This window comes from Octopus bimaculoides, chromosome 2 (assembly GCF_046866305.1).
Source record: "Octopus bimaculoides isolate indiv1 chromosome 2, ASM4686630v1, whole genome shotgun sequence".
NCBI classification, from domain to species: Eukaryota; Metazoa; Mollusca; class Cephalopoda; order Octopoda; family Octopodidae; genus Octopus; species Octopus bimaculoides.
In genome coordinates, this window is record NC_142929.1 from 110,075,899 (window position 1) to 110,097,139 (window position 21,241).

The 21,241-nt window shown below is 36.4% G+C and overlaps 1 protein-coding gene across 1 annotated transcript; it reads right to left on the bottom strand.

Moving 5' to 3' along the window:
* Positions 1 to 4,808: 4,808 nt before the first annotated feature.
* On the bottom strand, positions 4,809 to 16,835 carry LOC106883747 (5-taurinomethyluridine-[tRNA] synthase subunit GTPB3, mitochondrial). Its single transcript, XM_014934868.3, has 8 exons — positions 16,422 to 16,835; positions 14,893 to 15,028; positions 12,940 to 13,093; positions 12,638 to 12,710; positions 11,917 to 12,060; positions 10,781 to 10,946; positions 7,179 to 7,556; positions 4,809 to 5,208 (listed from the first exon to the last, which is right to left on the bottom strand). Exons 1-8 carry the CDS (start codon positions 16,771 to 16,773, stop codon positions 4,977 to 4,979), a joined length of 1,635 nt encoding a protein of 544 aa, XP_014790354.1. The 5' UTR covers positions 16,774 to 16,835; the 3' UTR covers positions 4,809 to 4,976.
* Positions 16,836 to 21,241: the final 4,406 nt, after the last annotated feature.

The window sequence follows — 21,241 nt, forward strand, 5'->3', positions numbered from 1 at the left end:
AAATAACTAAAGGGTTACTGACCTATCACACTGAAATCATTGCCATGAAACTTGACTTCAAAAAATTGTAACGTCGTCGTCGTTTAACGTCCGCCTTCCATGCTAGCATGGGTTGGACGATTTGACAGTTGCAAAAAAGAATGGTGTGCATAAGTAAAGCTTAACTATCTTCTTGGCACTCTGTCGCTTACGACGTTGAGGGTTCCAGTTGATCCGATCAACGGAACAGCCTGCTCATGAAATTAACGTGCAAGTGGCTGAGCACTCCACAGACACGTGTACTCTTAACGTAGTTCTCGGGGATATTCAGCGTGACACAGTGTGACAAGGCTGACCCTTTGAAATACAGGTACAACAGAAACAGGAAGTAAGAGTGAGAGAAACTTGTGGTGGAAGAGTACAGCAGGGTTCGCCACCATCCCCTGCCAGAGCCTCGTGGAGTTTTAGGTGTTTTTTCCCAATAAACACTCACAACGCCCAGTCTGGGAATCGAAACCGCGAGCCCGCTGCTCTAACCACTGGGCCATTGCGCCTCCACGAAGCTTAACTATAAACAGGAAGAACACTGTTTAATTCAACAGCAGTTTTACTAATTAGAAATTTGGAGAGGAACAGACATATTACATTAATTTTCTATAGCACCCCAACATAAAAATGACTAATTTGCTAGTATGTTTACACAAAACTTTAAAACAGCCTTGAAGTTTATTTTACTTTCAATAAGATTTTATTTTCTTTCAATCAAAACATTGTCTCTCAGGAGTTCTAATTTCAATCAGTTAAATAACTGGACACTAAATTGTTCCACTTATTATTATTTGATATTCCCAATAAATGAATATGACCTGAAACCCAGATGCTTGTCTAGAATTTCCATAAAGATTATTAATCCTTTAACTATGAAATTAAATTTCATGGTTATTCTGGTAATAATGTTAAATATCTGCCAAAAATAGAATTGGTCTTTTCTGCAAGTCACATTGCCTCAACAAGCATGACATATCACAACAAAAAATAGCTTCAAACATGACATTCCACAACAAAAAGATAGATTTGTATATAAAACTGCATTCTAGTCTTTTCTGTTCTATTTGGCTGCCACTTTTCAATTTCTTCAATTTTGTTCCAATTGATTTCAAATTTGCTGTATGGATATAGTTCTGTATGCTAATTATTGACATAAAATTCATTTTCGCCACAAATCAATAAATAAACAGTTAATAACTTTTAAAGTTTGCAAATTTTGGGTAATTTTAGCCAATCAAGAGCCACAGACATATAGGTGCCTGTTTCCATAGTAAAAATCCAAATGTTGGAACTCTTGTTTATGAAAAACTATGTGTTTACAAACTGATATTCTATGCTGTGCTATCCTGCTTGTATCGATCTGTTGCAGTTTTTGGATATTTTAAGTTGCATTTTCAATACCCATCTCTTGAATGCTTAAAACTACAAAATACGTGCGGTTTACTAATTTTTTTGCTCACTTTTTGCTTATTAAATGCTTAAAACATGTGCTATTGCCACAATGTCGACATTATTGTTTTGTCATCTTACAACTGCATCACACACAAAATGACAGCTTCCAAATCCTATTTTCTGACTGGGTAAAAATTACTTTAAACCTCTGTAACTTTTTTTTTTTAATTTCTGGAATAAGTCAATTAGACCCAGAGATTCTGCATGAAAAATTACATCAATACACCAAATATTAAAATTGTTCAATTAATTTTTGAATCTCAAAAAGTGCAGTCAAGCAGAAAAGATCCAGGTTAGTGAAATTTTAAGTGAATATGTCTGATTTTTGTGATAAGAGGGTTAATATTATTGGATGCATAAGAGGTGCAGCAACATCAAAGGAAGGTTAACTGGGATGATAACTTTCATGTGCGGCAGATGCACAGGGGCAATAAACACATGCCAGGGGAAGAAACTAGAAGTAGTTCATAGCTTCTGCTACCTAGGTGACCAAATCTGTAGTCAGGGTGGATGCTCGGAGAGCGTTGTCACTAGAATCAGAATAACCTGGGCAAAGTTGAGAAAGCTCCTACCTCTACTGGTAACAAAGGGCCTCTCACTCAGAGTGAAAAGTACACTGTATGATGCATGTGTGCATATTGCCATGCTATACAGCAGTGAAACATGGGCCATGACTGTTGAGGACATACGTAGACTTGAAAGAAATGAAGCTAGTATGATCTGCTGGATGTGTAATGTCAGTGTGCATACACAACAGAGTGTAATCGCCCTGAGAGAAATGTTGGACATAAGAAGGATCAGATGTGGTGTGCAAGAGAGACGACTGTGCAGGTATGGTCATATGCTGTGTATGGATGGGGAGAGCTGTGTGAAGAAGTGGCACTCCCTAACAGTGGAAGGAACCCGTAGAAGAGGGAGACTCAGGAAGACATGGGATGAGGTGGTGAAGTACAACCTTTGAATGACAAGAGACCAAGACCTCTGGAGATATGCTGTGATTGAGAAGACCAGGTAAGTAAAGTGAGGTCACAGTCGTAGCCTATACCAGTGTCACATAACCAGCCCATTTAAAAAGTACCTTTAAATCAACAGGTGACACACTATGCTTGAAGAGATGTATTGAGTCAAGTAAAATCAGAAATCAAAATCAAATCACAATCAGAATCTCAATCAAATCGAAATCAAAATGGAAATTGTAGTTGTGGCCGATGCCAGTGCTGCCTGACGGGCTCCTGTGACGGTGGCACGCAATAAGCACCATTCATGCGTGGGTCATTGCCAGTGCTGCCTGACTGCCTCCTGTGCTGGTGGCACATAAAAAGCACCCACTACACTCTCGGAGTGGTTGGTGTTAAGAAGGTCGACCAGCTGTAGAAACATTGCCAGATAAGATTGGAGCCTTGTGCAGCCTCCTGGCTTGCCAGTCCCCTGTCAAACCATCCAACCCATGCCAGCATGGAAAACAGATGTTAAACGATAATGATGATGATGATGATGATGATCTTTCACATGGGAGTTTTTAAAAATTCAAATAACTATATCATATCAGCAAGCAAGAGAGTACACAAAACAAAATAATCAGTGCAAAATACTTCCAACAATGAATCTTTATTTTGACAAACATCAAAGATGTTACTCTTTTACTTGTTTCAGTCATTTGACTGCGGCCATGCTGGAGCACCGCATTTAGTCGAGCAAATCAACCCCAGGACATATTCTCTGTAAGCCTAGTACTTATTCTATCAGTCTCTTTTGCCGAACCGCTAAGTTACGGGGACGTAAACACATCAGCATCGGTTGTCAAGCGATGTTGGGGGACAAACACAGACAAACAAACACACATATATATACATATACACGACGGGCTTCTTTCAGTTTCTGTCTACCAAATCCACTCACAAGGCTTTGGTCGGCCTGAGGCTATAGTAGAAGACACTTGCCCAAGGTGCCACGCAGTGGGACTGAACCTGGAATCATGTGGTTGGTAAGCAAGCTACTTACCACACAGCCACTCCTGCACCTAAAATTAAATTTCGCGAGACGAATTCGAACCACCGACCTAAGGATTACAGTTTGTATATAAGTTCTTACTACAATCTTTCGCTCTACCAACTGAGCTATCACGAGAAATAAATCATATTGCTTGATTTCTATAATAGTTCATATTTTCATTGAAACAAAATGGAATTTTGGTGTGCGCAGTCAGAAATTAACATTGCATATGGCATGTTTTTAGGTAACAGTCATAACTCACTAGTACACAAGTTAGCTGATAGTATCTGCTCCAGACTCTACCAAATTAACTATTATTATGATAATTTTTATTTGTTCTAGTCATTGGACAGAGGCCACACTGGAGCACTGCTTTGAAAGGTTTAGTTGAACAAATCAATTGCAGTATGACTTATTCAATGGGTCCCATTTTCCAAAACCTCTGAGTTATGCAGGTGTAAAAAAAACCAATAGCAGTTGCCAAACAGTAAGGGGACAAAAACAAGTGCACACGCACATATGCATGCATGCACATACACACACGCGTGCACACACACACACACAGATACAATGAGCTTCCACACAGTTCGCATCTACCAAATTTAAATTTGCATTGACACTGCTTGGGCAGCGATGACACTTTATCTCTGACAATTATCAGTTTGACATTTGAAATCCATTGGAATAAAGTACCATATTTGAAAACAAGTACAGGTTGGTGTCAGGAAGGGCATCCAGCCATACAATACAACTTCTAAAAGTCTCTTCCAACTGACTTTTTCAAGTGAAAGAAATAGGCTTAAATGATGATGAAGAGCGGGAGGAAGATTTAACCAGTAACTAACATTCTTTGTTATTTGTCATAAGTTAATTTTTTTTAATAATCATCACCATCTTTTAATGTCTGTTTTCCATGCTGGCATGGGTTGGACAGTTTGACAAGGACTTTGCCAGGCTCCAGGGTCAACATTGATATGGTTTCTACAGCTGGATACCTTTTTAAAGTGTGTACTGGGTGCTTTTTTCATGCCACTAGCACTAGTGAAGTTGCCAAGCAACTTGCAAGACAGCAAAAGAACAAGGAAAAAGAAGAAAAAAAAAACAACCCTTGACTAGGTGGGGAGAGTACTTTTGATGAGGAAGTGGCTTTATGTTAAATGTTGAAAGACTAAAAAATGAAAATGGACTAGCACTTTCTACAGAGGTGATACCTAGCTACCCCACATTATGTAAGGATGGGTGAGAGTATGTGTAAAATTTAATGAAGAAAAGAACAACGAATTAAGAAAATTTAGTAATATTTTTTTAAATATCATATATAATGATATAATAAAATATTTTACATAATAATTTATTTTATATAATATCTTATAAAACAATTTATATAAAATTGTGCTCATCATCACATCATAATTCATGATGTTGTATATACAGAAATATTTTTCACATATCAAGTTATGTCAATTGTTCAAAAATCATTATCCTATGCTCACCAGAAATAAACTTTACTTTCCAATACAGAAATCTTTAAAAATGACATCAAGAATATCTTCTGATGAAATTTCACCAAGGATTTTCCCAAACTGTCTCACTGATTTCCTTAAATATTCTGCCATTAATACATCATCTCTGTTCAACCACAAAAGACTCGTTTCCAAATGTGTTAAGCTCTTCATTAGATGAGAACGATGGCGTTCCTTAGTAAAACTCACATTTCCTGTCTCTGGATCTCCATACCTGTAAAGTATGAAATGAAATCTTTGTTTAAATGCAAAATAATTTTGAGACATAATACAATTTGTAACATTACAACTAATCAGAAATATTTTAGGGAGTAAATATTTTCCTTTAAGTTACTTTATACTGTTACACTTAACATGTTTTTTATTGCTTAATCAGAAGGAAGTGCAATCCCATAACCCTTTACAGAGCCTCTAAGACAGACAGACGGGAGGAAGGAAGGAAGGTATACTTGCCTACATGCTGGTGAAAAAATGGACTCTATTAACCGCTTTGATACCAACCTGCCTGAAACTGTCCTTAGTTCTATGATGTATATTCCCTATTTTAAAGTGATCTAAATTAAAACCTTCCATCAAAATTTCACATAAATTTAAGCCCCAAACATCACCTTAATATTGACAAAGTTAGTTTACCTAGTTCTAATTATTTTCAAAATTCATTTTAAAAAGCAGTATATTTTTATATGGTAACAGAAGGGTTACAGAAAACCAAAGTGCCAGGCAATGAATTAAGAATACCACCTATGTAAGGAACAGCAGGGATTTGAACTCAAAACGCAAAGAACTGGAACAACTAACACAAGGCATCTCAACTAATGCTCTAACTATTCTGCTAGCTCACTACCCTAGACTGGCACTCTATTTTATCAACCTCACAAAGATGAACTGTAAAGTTGATCTGAGTGAAATTTTAACTCAGAACATAGGTAGATAAATGAATACCATTGGGCATTTCCTCTGCTGATTTGCCACCAATACATATCCCCGCCAACTAGTTTCATGCTAGAAAATGGAGAGACAAATTTAGCAATCATCAGACATGACAGACTGGAAAAGTATAAGTACTTGTTTTCTTAATGACTTATGAAAAACTAAACTGGACAAATATATAAATACAATGAAATATGTGACAATTAAACAACCTAGGTCTCAGCTCTAAAGTTAATCACATTAAACTCCCACTGTTGCTGGAAAACACAGGCTGTCTGTATTGAATAATAATAAGAGAAAAGAACAAGGGCATAACTTGGTAGTCCTTTATTCCAATTGTTACATATGTTTCAGTATTTGGCAACATATGCAATCAGTACATGCAGCTAATAGGGCAAGCATGGAGTAAACACATCGTCAGACAGTCAATATATATATATATATATATATATATATATATATATATATATATATATATATTATTATGACAAGGACCTTTTTGTGTGCACAGTCTGTGACAGACCATGTCTGTCCTTGGCTGGCCTCAAATCTCACCTACGAACCCATGGAAAACAAACCACATGCAGCTATTCTGATTATATGTCTGTGCATACGTTTGAATGTGGTGTGTGCCAGAGGGTTTGCAAATCCAATGGGGGTCTTAACATACATGTTAGGATCCACAATGAGTAGAACTTACTTGCAGGTATTGGTAGTGCAAATCAGAGGTGCAATGTGTATGGGTGTTTTTTCAAAACACTGTCTGGTTTAAAAAGCCACATCAGACGCCATGAAAGGACTAAGGTGTAGGTGCAGGAGGTGGTCAAACTCTGTGTAAGGAGTAGACAACCACCATATATATATATATTAATCACCTTAATATATATAAAGGTGAAGGGACAAATGACCATATGTTATGAGTTCAAATTTTAGTATAGCTATTACTATACTGTGATTCAATGGAAAGCATGTTACTCTGATTAACTGAGGCAAACAGGTTCCAATTCCACTTCATGGTAGGTCAGAGGAAATCATGCAATTGTAAAAATACTTATTCCAACAATATGCGGCTATTCAAAATTTTCAAAACCACTCCTAGCAAAGTCAACATCAATAAATAGATGAAAGGTAAATACGTGTGTGTGAATTTAGGGATGCATACATACACACGCACATGCATGCACACATACACACACACACACACACACACACACACGCATTTATAGATATATATCCAAAAATTAAACTAGTTACCTTTCCTTTACTTTTTGCAACAATATATTCAGAAATTGTTGAAGGCCATCTTTATTTAAACATGACAAGAAACAGTGTGTTGGTTCAGTGTGTGGAAGGTGATTATTGTGCCACCGACTCAACACACATTTGTCAACTAAGTCACTTTTATTAAACACAACAACAACATTATTAATGTCTATTCTATGCTCAGTGTTTTCAGGTGAAACGTTGCTGTCAATTGACATTAATCTGCTAGCTGTGCATTTTGAGAAATCCAGCATCACTTGTAAATATTCTTGGATATAATCTTTAAAAGGGATTTGAGGCTGTTGTAATAATATCTGGCAATGTTTTGAAGCATCCATCATCAATACAATTACATTGGCTTGAAGACATCTGCAAATATTGAAACAGAATTTATAGAAACTCTTTAATCTTCAACAAAAGAAAAATACAAACAAATATAAAACTAACATTTTTGAAAGAAAAATAGTAAAAATAACATACATCAATAAAGGACACAAATGACTAAAGAACATGCTTTTGGAAGGAATAGTATTTTGAAAACATGAAATAAACAAAACATCAAGTTAAAGTTCAGCAAGAGAGATAATAGAAATAAATCTTTTTAATGTTATATCTTGAGAAGAGGTGGAGAAAAAGAAGAGATGGGAAGAAGAGGAGGAGGGGTAGGGGAGAAGAAGGAGGAAGAGACAACAATGACAACAATAATGATTTCCTTAAATATTGGAGACATTTTCTTAGTTTATTTCTAAGAGAACAATGTAACTGTGAAGGTACAAATTCTTGTACTGTACCATTTAACTGGCAGTAGACTAGATAAAAAAAATAAAGGAAGAATGAAACTAACTGAAATTGTTGTGTACTTTGAAATAAGGATAAGCAAAGCAAGCAACAAGTAAAGAAAAATAAATACCCAAACTAAGCTAAACTAAGAGACATACAAAGGTTTCAATGACCTACATATCTGTAGTATATTTTCAGCACCTCCAATAATTTAAGCGTTTTGGTCAACTTAAGAAGAATAGAGTGAGATTTACTCTAATAAGAAAAATTTCAATAGGAGCATTACAAAAGTAAATTTTGGAGACAATGCTTAATTGTGAATGAAGGTAAGGTAATAATGGCCAAATTCTTATCTCAGGAGGATTAATGCTACTTATTTCATTAATCTTGGAAAGATAAAAGGATTAAATTGATCTTAAATCATGAAACCTTAAACAAGGTTGGGATCTTTGGGGTTTGACGGGCAACATTTTTTTTGTAGTGTTTTTGGTACCGAAACACTTTCAAACTTCGAATATTTGTATATTTTGTGGTATAGAACAGATAAAAAATTTTGTATTCGAAGTTATTTTATGTAAAAAATTGTCGTATTTCGGTAATTTCAACCAATCACTGACGTCTATTGAGGTGAAAACAATTAATGCCGTAATGGTGTCATGGGATCTTTTCCCTTGAATAAAATTAGTCCCGTTGTTTGTCAACAACTATCCGTGTTACTCTTATTTATGACATCGTTCGTGCATTTGTACTGGTTTTAGCTTTAGGGTTTTAGGGTTAGGGTTCGGGTTTTAGAGTTAGGGTTAGTTTTAGGATTACAGTTAGGGTTATGATTATTTTTGCCATAACCATAACCCTAAACCTAACCCTAACCCCAACCCTAACCCTAAAACCCGAACCCTAACCCTAAAACCCGAACACTAACCCTAAAACCCTAAACCCTTACTAGGGAATAATGATATAATTAAACAGGGAATAACACACTTGACACCGAACAGCAGTAACTGTATTCAGCTGAATAGACGTCAGTGATTGGTTGAAATTACAGAAATACGACAACTTTAACATGAAATAACTTGCGATGTACATTTTTTTGTTAAGAAGGCTAAGAGAAAAAGTTGTTTTGTATGACACATTCTACCAGTGTCCCAAGTTTGAAAGTGTTTCGTTAAGAAAACAAATGTTGCCCGTCAAACCCCAAAGATCCCAAGGTTGTTGTAAAATATCTTATCTGAGTCTTACCACGAAAGTAAATATAACTTATCATCAATTCTCAAACGCAGGATAATGCTAATAATATAGCCTGAACAGGATAAACTACCCCTATTTTGCAGAAGGCCGTCTACACTTTTTTCTGCAAAATAGGGGTAGTTTATCCTGTTCAGGCTATATTATTAGCATTATCCTGAATTTGAGAATTTAAAATCACTTCTGTAACTTTCTAAGACATCTCAACGTTTCTAAAAGCAAACTTTGTTTGTTTGTTTACGTTTATCGTAATTTGAATTTATCATCAATATTTTAACATCTACTTAAGACAGCTGGCTGGGCAAAATGTTTAGCAGCATTTTGTCTGTCTTTATGTGGGTTCAAATTCTGCTGAGGTCGACTTTGCCTTTCATCCTTTTGGGGTTGATAAAATAAGTACTTGTTGAGCACTGGGATTGATGTAATCAACTAGCTCCTCCCCCAAAGTTGCTGGCCTTGTACCAAAATTTGAAACCAATATTTTAACATCTACTATTCTACATTTATGTGGTCAGATGGCATTTGTAGAAACAGATTTTCTAAGGCTGTATGCCATTCCTGTTGCCAGCTAAGTTTCCAAGCAAGGTAATATTTCCCCATGACAGAACATGTCACCACAAGTGACTGGAAATGAATGTCACTGCTTATATGCTGGTGACACTTGTGTGCTCATTTATAATGATCATGCAATATTAAGACACACACAAACACATGAACACACACATGCTCACATACAAGAAGTTTGCTTTCAAGGTGCAAGTATACTTCCCAACCCCATGGTTCTGGGTTCTGGTTCAGTCCACAGCATGGCACCTTGAACAAGTGTCTTCTACTATAGCCCCAAGCCAACCAAAGCTTTGTGTGTGAATTTGGTACATTGCAAACTGAGAGAAGCCTGTCATATTGTATGTATATATATCTGTGTGTGTGTTTGTCCTCCATCACCGCTTGACAACTGGTGTTGGTTTGTTTATGTCCTCATAACTTAGTCATTCAGCAAAAGAGACTTATAGAATAAGTACCAGACTTTCAAAAATAAGTACTAAGATCAATTTGTTCAACTAAACCCTTCAAAGTGGTGCCCCAGTATGGTCATAGCCCAATGAGTGACATAAGTAAAAGATAAATGTATATAAAAACATACACACACATGGGCCTCTTTCAGTTTCCATCTACCAAATCCACGCACAAGGCTTAGCTTATGGTTAAAATAGAAGACTTTCCCTAAGTGCAACACAGTGAGACTGAACCCAAAACCATATGCTTGGAAATTGGAAGACAGTGATGGCAGTGAGAGCCTGTCACTAGGATAATTCCTGTTCTTGGGTGATAAACTTCATCTGTCACCCCGTTTAACATCACCATCTAATTCTTGGGTGCCTTTAGCCAGGTCCAATCTCTTGCAAACCTTTTGAAAATGTCTCTAGTCTGAAGATAACTTCCTTCCTTACACCAGTCACAGAGGCCCTCTGCAAAAGGTCATGGCCAATCACCTTCCTTCATCAAAAAAGAATATGCTATTCTCGATTATCCATGGCAGTTGTTAAGAAATAATCTTTTGGACAAACCTTTCAATGGCTCTTTGAACCCCTTCCACTTCAATAGCATCTGTTGTCTCTCTCATGCCAGCAGTATCACAGAATAATACTGGATAACCTCCAATGTTATGAAAAGAATCTATTACATCACGAGTGGTGCCTGCTACAGGAGACACAATGGCTGCAGGTCGTCGACCTGGCAATGTGAAAGAAATTTCAATCAAACAACAAGCATTTACTGATGAAAGGTACTATATTTTTAGCAGGTCAAATTTATTATACATAGTGGAATGACGAGGACTTCAAATTTTGCTTGTAGCAGCTTGCTGAGCCAGTTTGGTTGAATAAGTTTTGTCTCTCTTTAAAGTACACACACACACACACACACACACACTCATTCTCTCTCTCTCTCACACACACACTCGCTCTCTCTCTATCTCTCTCACACACTCTCTCTCTCTCTCTCACACACACTCACTATCTCTCTCTCTCACACACACTCACTATCTCTCTCTCTCACACACACTCACTATCTCTCTCTCTCACACACACACATTTTTACTGAGTCTGGAGAACGGGGCAGTGAAGGTGATGCTGTAATATTCATTGAAACTGTTGCATGCTAACATCTGCAGGAAAGACACAAGCAAGGCAAAGATTCCAGAGGGTTGACGTTCTGGGGAGGAAAAATTGAGAATAGGAGTTATTGTAGGGCTGAAGAAATTGGATCCATTGACTAATACAGTGATATATATTATATTCAATTAAATAATACTCGCTTTTGGGAGAATATAATGAACTGATAAGGAGTAGCAGGTTTATACTTGGGGAGATCCTAAACTATATATAACTTGGAGACTTCCTTGATAAAAATTATTTTGTCAATCCCAGTGGATTGTCAGGTCCTTAACTGTAACTTGTTTAGCTTATGTCTAAATCTGACACTACATCCCTATCATTTCTCAACCAGCTAGAAATAGCAGCCAAATTTCCCTCAGATTACATTCTTCTATCTAAAACGACACATTCGATAATGTAATCTTAGTCATACCCTTAAAAAGGCAGAGAGAGATCACAGGAGGACCGTCTTTGATTATAGGTTTGCTAAATGAGAGTTGACCTAGGAGTTAAACAACAACAACTATGAAATATCACAAAGTACTCACATATACAATTAAGTAAACTGCTTTTTCCAACATTAGTTTCTCCCAAAAGAGTAACTTGAATTCCATTTCGAAGAAGCTCTCCACGCCGACTGTCCTTTAAATGTTCTTTGATTTCAAAAATAACTTGTTTGATTTTTTCTTCAGCTGAAATTTTATAAATACACAAATATTTTTTAAAAAGAAGACTTAATCAAATTAATATACACATGAATGCATACATGATATTGATTATATTTTATTTATTTAATTATTTATAATCAATATATACACGAATGCATACAATCTTACTGCATATGTTGTTTTGGTTATGATAGTTTACAATCTAAACATACTGAAATTTTAAATTTCAACTTTCTCCCAGACTTTCTTGGACTTAATTTTTATTTTTAAACATCTTATGATCATTGCCACTTTGTTGGATCAAACATTTTTCATTGTAAATATCAACAATTTCTCTACAACATTTATTCTACGAGTCCTCTATATTTACTATTAATATCAATGCTTTAACTACAACACTGAGAAACATTTGGAAAGATATCAAAGATCTTGTTGCTCTCAAGAATATTCTGGATATAATGCATCATCATCATTATCATCACTGTCAATAGCAGCTTAAAAATCAAAATTTTCGTTTTTTATCTGTACTGAGTAAGCATAAACAATGATTAGAGATGTGAAACCAAAACTACAACTGAAATGTTGGTAAAGATTTGCTCACCTTCTTGAAGTACATAATCTTCAATATTATCATCTTCACTAAAGTCTATGTAAGCCTCAACATTAGCAGCACACTAAAGAAAGAAATAAAATGGAGTTGTAGAGAAAAACAAAAGCTCTAAAAATTAATCTGTAGATTGAACAGATTCTTAAACATTTAAAAAAAGTTCTTTTAATAGTCAGCTGTTCTATGAATATTAAATATTCTTTACTTGTAGTCAGTAGGATAGTTCTTTGAGTACAAGGACTTTAAATATTACAAAAGAGGCTACAAATTTTTGGTAAGATTTACCAAGAATTTACCTTTAAGAGAACTGATTTCCAGTCTTGATATAATTGACTTAATTGTCCCTCCATCTGCAGTAATGCCTGTTGGTGCTGCACTTCCGTTTCAGCATGCAGTAAATCTGACAATCCCTCAACTTCTGTCAGGTCAAGTTTACCATTTAAAAAAGCTCTGTATAATTAGACAATAGAAAACAACAATTAGCAAAATTATTTTCTTCTCCATACATGCTAATTAGGAAACTATTCTTAATTTTCATAAAATCAAATAAACAGATATCAGATTTTAACAGAGAAGAATTTGTTAACATCAGGTTAATGTGACTACTTTACTTTCAATATATTGTCAGCAGTGGTGATGGCGGTAGCATCATCATCATCATCATCATCAACTTTTTACCTCTACTTTTCCATAGACCAGATGTTGGGGCTGAGTTTTCAATGGCTGGATGCACTCCTTTACTTGCAGCCTGAAGGTGTTTATGTTCAGAACTGGAAACAAAGGACACCATATGGTTGAGCCTTTTGTTTACAAAGATTGCATCTTTGTGTGTGGTAGAATGTACAGGAAATAGGATCCCTATGGATATTTTCTCAAATGGAGGTAGCTCTGAAAGCGTAGTAGCTAGAATAAGAACAGGCTGGGCAAAGATCTGAGAGCTACCTTCGTTGGTAACAAAGGGACTTTCCCTCAGAGTGAAATGCAGACTGTATGGTGCCTGTGTATGAGCAGCTACACTACATGGCAGCAAAACATGGGGTGTGGCTGAGAGGAAATGTAAAGGCTTGAAAGAAATTAAGTTGGCATGCTCCATTGGAAAGAGGTTGGCATTAAGAAGGGCATCCATGTGTAGAAATCATACCAAAACAAACAGCAGAGTGTAGTGCAGTCTTCTGACTTACCAATTCCTATCAAATCATCCTACCCATGCCAGCATGGAATGTGGATACTAAATGACGACGATGATGATGATGATATTATCTATTTTATTTTTTATTGGCTATTTTATTTGCCCCTTTAATGTCCACATTTCCTTGCTGACCAGAAGTTATTTGAGGTGGCCTGTTACAGTCCTTCCAGTTGTCAACCAAATTACCTGTTTTTTAAATATAAGATTTTTAAAATTCTAGTGGTCTTCAAAAACGTCAACAAGGAATGTAAACATCATATCATCATTTTGCTCAGATGGGGACAAGTGAAGCAATGGAATATCAACATTTGTGAATGTACACATGCACACATACACACACACATACATACATACAATGGACTTCCATACAGTCTTCCCACTCCTCATAGGACTATAATAGTAGACACTAGTTAGTCATCTGCAATTACTCTCTCTTCTATCTACTCTGTTAGTCATGTTGATGAATGAAAACAACAGAGAGCAGTGAGGGATTTCTTTAGTCTTGCCAGGTACAAAGGTAACCTTGCTAATACTGTATTCCAGTAAAGTAATTAGCAATTGGGTAGAGGCAGTGTAGAGTCAAGAGGATGCTTAAGTGTAATCTTGTTGAAGACATGACAACTTCTCTGGTGATGATGCTATGATAAAATTCACTCTGTATACTCTGTAAATTGGCATCAACTGTAGAAACCATATAAAAATATGATATATAAATGAAACTTGGTCCCTCAAATATGTATAGAACAGTAAATCTGAATGACACTTGATTTTAATTGTGATGACCTGTCCAAACCATACTAGCATGAAAAATAGAGGTAAAATGATAATGATATTGATAATGAATATAAATGTAAATACTAAAACATTTTTCAGCTCTAAAAGTGAGATTAATAGTCAAAACCTATTATTGAAATAGTAATAACTAACTCATCCAAGATATTTAAACATTCACTCAACTACATATAATATTTGGTGTCCTAATTAGACAATTTGTAAATTTATATATCACATATAAAATGAAACCATTTCATATACATTTAGATTCTAAGTTATTACTTACCGTTTAGTAAATTCACCAGCCTCGGCAGGCCTTAAACCAGGAACTTTAGCCAATGATGAAAGCAATGCTTGGATTACAGCAGGTCCGCCATGAATGTGAAATTCTGCAGAGTCTTCTCCGGTAAAACTTTTTGGTTCTAATTTCACAAAAAATATTCATATTTCATAGTACATAGTAAAACAAATGTATTATTTTATAATACCTACATTATATGTTTATATTCTGCTATGTTTATATTGAGCTGGAATTGTGGACATAAAACTTCAGTTAACAGGTAGAATTTTAAAAGTTTGTTCATTAATATTCTTTTAATTGTTTATTTTTCACTCTTGAAAATGTTTTGCATTGCTTTGCTATTGTGAAATTCAGCACATCTACAAAGTCAGTCCTTTTGGGTGAACAGTTGACAAAAATAATATTGAATGGAGAGTTTTGGCTAATCCACACTTGCATTGGAAAACTTTCTGGCTTCAGGTCAGCCTGAGTAAGCAGCCCCACGATCTTTTTTTTTTTTTTTTTTTTTTCAGGTACAGGTGGAAATTCCAGGTCACACTATCTAATGTCTTATTTCCATTTTTTAAAGACAGTAGGGTATATTTTGAGGAGACTTGGTTGCTATTTCTAACATATCAAGCAACTATAGAGAGACTCCATTGAATTCATAACGATAATGAAGTGCCTCTGATTTCATTATCATCATTATGCCATCAATCAATAACAAAAAAATAAAACAAGCAATTCCATAATCTAGGCGCAGGAGTGGCTGTTTGGTAAGTAGCTTGCTTACCAACCACATGGTTCTGGGTTCATTCCCACTGCGTGGCACCTTGGGCAAGTGTCTTCTACTATAGCCTCAGGCCGACCAAAGCCTTGTGAGTGGATTTGGTAGACGGAAACTGAAAGAAGCCGTTTGTGTGTCTGTGTTTGTACCCCCCACCCAACATCGCTTGACAACCGATGCTGGTGTGTTTACGTCCCCATAACTTAGCGGTTCGGCAAAAGAGACCGATAGAATAAGTACTAGGCTTCTAAAGAATAAGTCCTGGGGTCGATTTGCTCGACTAAAGGTGGTGCTCCAGCATGGCCGCAGTCAAATGACTGAAACAAGCAAAAGAGTAAAGAGTAAAAGAGAGTAATCTTCCAAGTTACATATACGACTGAATGAGATGTGGAGAGGAATTCTGATCCAACCCTATGTCAAGGCTAATCGAGCGATCTATAATCAAAGACAATCTGGTAACCATCTCGCTTTTTTTAAGGGTATGTAGGACATAATAATGTTCTAGCCGTGGCCATCTGGTTAAAGATATTGTTTAATGTATATACAATTTATATAAAAATATCTGTTATTATAGTGATTTTTTAATAACTATGCTCATATTGTCATTTACATTTGGAATTTTCGTTCTATTTTTGAATACTTTCGGCGTGTTAGTATATTAGGAAACAACCCCTACTAACTATAAAGTTGTGTAAGTTACGTAAAAGATAAAGTAAAACAAAAGCATTATAGAATGTCAACAACTCACTTGGAAACCAAAGAAGAATTCCACGGTCGATTGGATTACGAGTGTAGGGATCAAATATTTTAGTAACAGAGGCACGTCTCGGCAAAGGTAGTCGATTTGTAAGGAGCTGCACAGCAAGTTCAGTGTTCGGGCCTGAAACTCTGACCACGGCAATAGCGCACTTGCCGGCTCCCGATGAGAGAGAAAATATGGTTTTATCACTTTGTTTCGATACATAATGATCATCTAATGGAAAACTGCTTTTAGAGTAATAAACATACTGATGGAAGAGTTTTAAATTGCTTAGAGAGAGACTAACTGAAGAAACTATTCTATATCGACCTCCAAGAGAACTGCAAAGCTTCTTCCACATTTTAATTTGTTATTATGACTTACCTCCCTTACTACATTACCTCCACTTGGCAGATTAATTCTTGGAGATAAGAGAATCAGTCAACAAACCAAGAGAGTGAATATTATTCGCAGTTATTTCTTCGTAGTACATAAAAATAAATATAGGCTTGTGCTGGTATCGATTCCATTGACTGTAATTTCACATAGAAGATTGCTCCAAATAAACAAATCCGTGTTTCTTTATCAGAATAAACAGATTTCCACAAAGAAAGGAACGTTAGATAAAAGTTCCAAATACAAAATTTAAGTATCTCTCGTAAAACAAAACTGTATTTGAAATCTGAATTCAAAATGAAAACTTTAGAAGCTGACAATATTTATTGTCTAGTTCTTCACTTGTTGTTGGCGCTCCGTCGCTTACGACGTCGAGGGTTCCAGTTGATCCGATCAACGGAACAGCCTGCTCGTGAAAGTAGCTGAGCACTCCACAGACACGTGTACCCTTAACGTAGTTCTCAGGGATATTCAGCGTGACACAGTGTGACAAGGCTGACCCTTTGAACCACAGGCACAACAGAAACAGGAAGTAAGAGTGAGAGAAAGTTGTGGTGAAAGAGTACAGCAGGGTTCGCCACAATCCCCTACCGGAGCCTCGTGGAGCTTTAGGTGTTTTCGCTCAATAAACACACACAACGCCCGGTCTGGGAATCGAAACCGCGATCCTATGACCGCGAGTCCGTTGCTCTAACCACTGGGCCATTGCGAGTTCTTCACTAAACCCGTATGAATATACAAAACAAATAAATTTTCTCGTTTGTTTTAATAATTTAGTCAAAGGATAGGGGAGTACTCGTGATCTTTGTTACCTTTCTTGGGTAAATGGGATCAATGCGATGAACACTCAGTTTGAACTTGAGTAGGATTCCAGGGGCTACATTTCTGCAGAGAAAAGACTAGTCAGAGTATAGTGTATGAGTTGGTGGGACGTGTAAGATTCAATGGGGTGTGGTGGGGATGAATCAAGGACACTGAGTACTGGTGAAAGTGATCTGTAGCTACAGATCCTACATTCTTCATATGAGAGAAAGTAATAGATTTTGTATAGTCCCTTTTCTTAAAACTGGAAGTTTCAACTAAATTTGCCAGCCTTGTAGAACTGCTGGAGAGAGAGAGAGAGAGAGACAGAGAGACAGAGAGAGAGAGAGAGAGAGAGAGAGACAGAGACAGACAGACAGACAGACAGACAGACAGACTGAAACACAGTTTCCATTAATGTTGGAAGGGAGATTAATAGAGACCAACAAGCAGAGTCAGGGAAGTTGCTATTCTTTAAAATGGGACATACCAACATGTTTTTGTAACTTGTGATATAACCTTGTAGAAAGTTATTTTGATAAGAATAGAAACTTACTCAAGAAGGTTTAAGGGTGATGGTAGCTACAGTACACCATTAGGACCAGTTATCTTCCAATGATTGGAAAACTGTGAATATATGATAATGGGATAGACAAAAAACAGCCAAGTTCCAATGTGTGGTTGTACAGTGTACATTGTAAATTAAGTGGACAACAAATGTGGTTTTTCAGCAGGATTACTACTAAAAAGAATATCTTAATTTGGTGGTATTTAATAAGAGGATTCATTCAGTGGAGACACTCATGAACGCAACCTCTGCTTTCCTAAAGTTCTACAAGCTTTGTGGTGGTGAAGGAATGAATTCCACGAACTACTTAGGGATTATGGGCTTCAGTAGTGTGAGGGCACAAAGAATAGTATGGTTTACCTTATAGTCTTGGATAGTTAAGAACTGGACCATTGACTTGATGTTTAGTAAAAAATGTAAGGAACATTATCTAAATGCTGCTGAAAAGAAAAATCTTGTTTTGGAATACCAACAAAAGGATTCATTTTAAGAGCCTTCATTTCAACAGATAAACACTACATTCTTCATACGAGAGAAAGTAATAGATTTTGTATAGTTTAATTTGGCTGAATGTGTTTGTTGTCAATTACAAAACTCACTAGTACATGGGTTGGTTGAAAAGTTCATAAGCTGATCAAGATACTTTCATGGTATATGATCAAATGAGGTTTATTTTTCAACATAGTCCTCCTTGCAGTCCACACACTCCTTCAATTGATTTTTGCACTGCTTGGGTCTGATTAGTGAAGAAGCTTTCATCTTGGTATCAAAAACGTCATCAAGAGCAGATATGATGTCATCATCACTGTGATACTGGTTCCCAGCCAAGTGTTTTTTCATGTTGGGGAACAGTTAACAGTCAGATGGAGCCAAATCAGGAGCATAGGGAAGGTGATCAACAAGTTCAAAGCCACAGTCACACACAGCAGCCATTGAAACAAAGGATTTGTGTGCTGGAGCATTGTACTGATGAAACAAGACCTTCTTTTGTTAGTTTTCCTGTGTTTGACCTTGACAGACTTCTGTAATTACCTCAGCAAACTGTCATAATACTTTCCATTGATGGTGGCCCTTTTGAAGGTAATCAATCAACACAATGCCTTTTACATCCAAAAAACTGAGGCCATCTCCTTCCCTTCAGATGAAACAACCTTGGCCTCCTATGTGGCAAGTGAGTAGGGGTGTTTTCACTACTTTAATTATCTCTTTGTCTCTGGCTCAAAGTGATGAACCCAGCACTTACCCTTGGTTAGGAGACATTCAAAGAAGCCAGTTGCTTATGCCTCAAACAATGTCAGATTTTCCCATGATGTGATCAGCATGGTGTGTTTTTGATCAGGTGTCAGATGTGACACTCACCAAGCAGAAATCTTCGTCATGTCAAGTTTATTGAGCAGAATATTAACTATCTCAGGGGGTATGCTAATAGCAGTAGCTATTTCATTTATAGTAAATCACCTGTCAACCATAACTATGGGGTGAACATGATCAATGTTTTCCTCGGTGGTGGTAGTTGCAGGACGTCCAGACCTTGGGTTATATGCAAGACTCCTTTCCCTCTAAAATTCAGCTGCTCACTTTTGCAATGTTGATAAAGCTGGAGCATCATCCCCTAATGTAGCATGAATGTCCTTGGGAGTTAAACCTTTTCCTGCAGGTATTTGATAACACCACAATGCCAAATTTTGTCTATTTTCAAGAGAAGTCACTACTTTTTGAAGTCCTCTTTGAAAAGTGAGACATCAGTTTGCTTGGAAGGAAACAATGCAGTTATTAACAAGGAGAGTTGAAATTAATGCATCTAACATCACTCCTTCATGGTCAACCTATGAACCTTTTAGTCCACCCTCATAATGGTCTATTTCAATCGTATTGTCAAGTGTTTCACCAATTTGTATTATGCTAAAACATTACATCATATATACATGTCATACTTTCTTAAAGACAGAAATTTAAACTGGATATTCCAATTTTGAAGAACTGCTGATGAGCAGACAGACTGAGAGAAAGATAAGTGAAAGACAAGTGTCCTCTGAAAATTACTATTTTTAAATCTCACAACGTGAGATATTCAGCAAAAGTACTTTGTAGTAAAGATTGTTTGTCAACATAACATGATAGTCTTGGTTTAGCACGAATGTTGCTGTAATTTAGCCCCAGGAGACATGGTCTCCAGCTGGCTATACAACATGATCTGTGTCCTTATATTTTCAAACAAGGGAATCTAGCACCCCCACTCAGCTCAAAATAATATCTGTGTATAACGATTTCTGGGTTATTTCCCTTCATCAGCACAGATGTTTGACTAGAGGTGGCACTGCCAAATTCCCATTCAAAATATATAGTTTTCGAAGTGACAACTAGTCACTGATTTATAAATTGGAAAATTACTATTTTTAAATCTCAAAACATGAGATATTCAGCAACAGTACTTTGTAGTAAAGATTGTTTGCTAACATAACATGGTAGTCCTGGTTTAGGACTAATGTTGCTGTAATTTAGCAGGAGACATCATCTCCAACTGGCTATACAACACGATCTGTGTCCTTATATTTTCGAACAAGGGAATCTAGAACCCCCACTCAGCTCAAAACAATTATTCTGTGCTGATGAAGGGAAATAACCCAGAAATCATGATACACAGATATTGTTTTGAGCTGAGTCCTAAACCAGGACTGCCATGTTATGTTGGCAAACAATCTTTACTACAAGTCTTCTCTGGTATCATCATAAAATGTATCCAGTATAGTCAGTAAAGTGGCTGACACACTAATGAGAGACAATGTAGAGAATGCAATTCAATTTTGCTAAGTACATGACATTTATTTAGCATTGATACCACAATAATATGCACCTGTAGACTCTACAAAATGGGCATCTAATCATAGAAACAATAACAAAACTGGAAGTCATGGTTTTCTGTTCATCAAGCAGTGGAGTAACTTGAAATAAGAACCAACTTCATCTATGGCAACCTATCCAACTGTCTGCATGGAAAGAGAATGCAAAATGTCGATGATCATGATGAACTTCAGTCAGGAAACACATTCCAAATATTGTTGAG

What these genes read in the sequence shown, in the direction of transcription:
- LOC106883747 (XM_014934868.3), bottom strand. Translation starts at nt 16,773, where the DNA reads ATGTGGAAGAAGCTTTGCAGTTCTCTTGGAGGTCGATATAGAATAGTT. An exon ending in CAGTTTACTTAATTGTATAT is followed by an intron (nt 10,947 to 11,916) that starts GTGAGTACTTTG and finishes TCACATTGCCAG; the next exon opens with GTCGACGACCTGCAGCCATT. An exon ending in GTTCAAAGAGCCATTGAAAG is followed by an intron (nt 7,557 to 10,780) that starts GTTTGTCCAAAA and finishes CAATATTTGCAG; the next exon opens with ATGTCTTCAAGCCAATGTAA.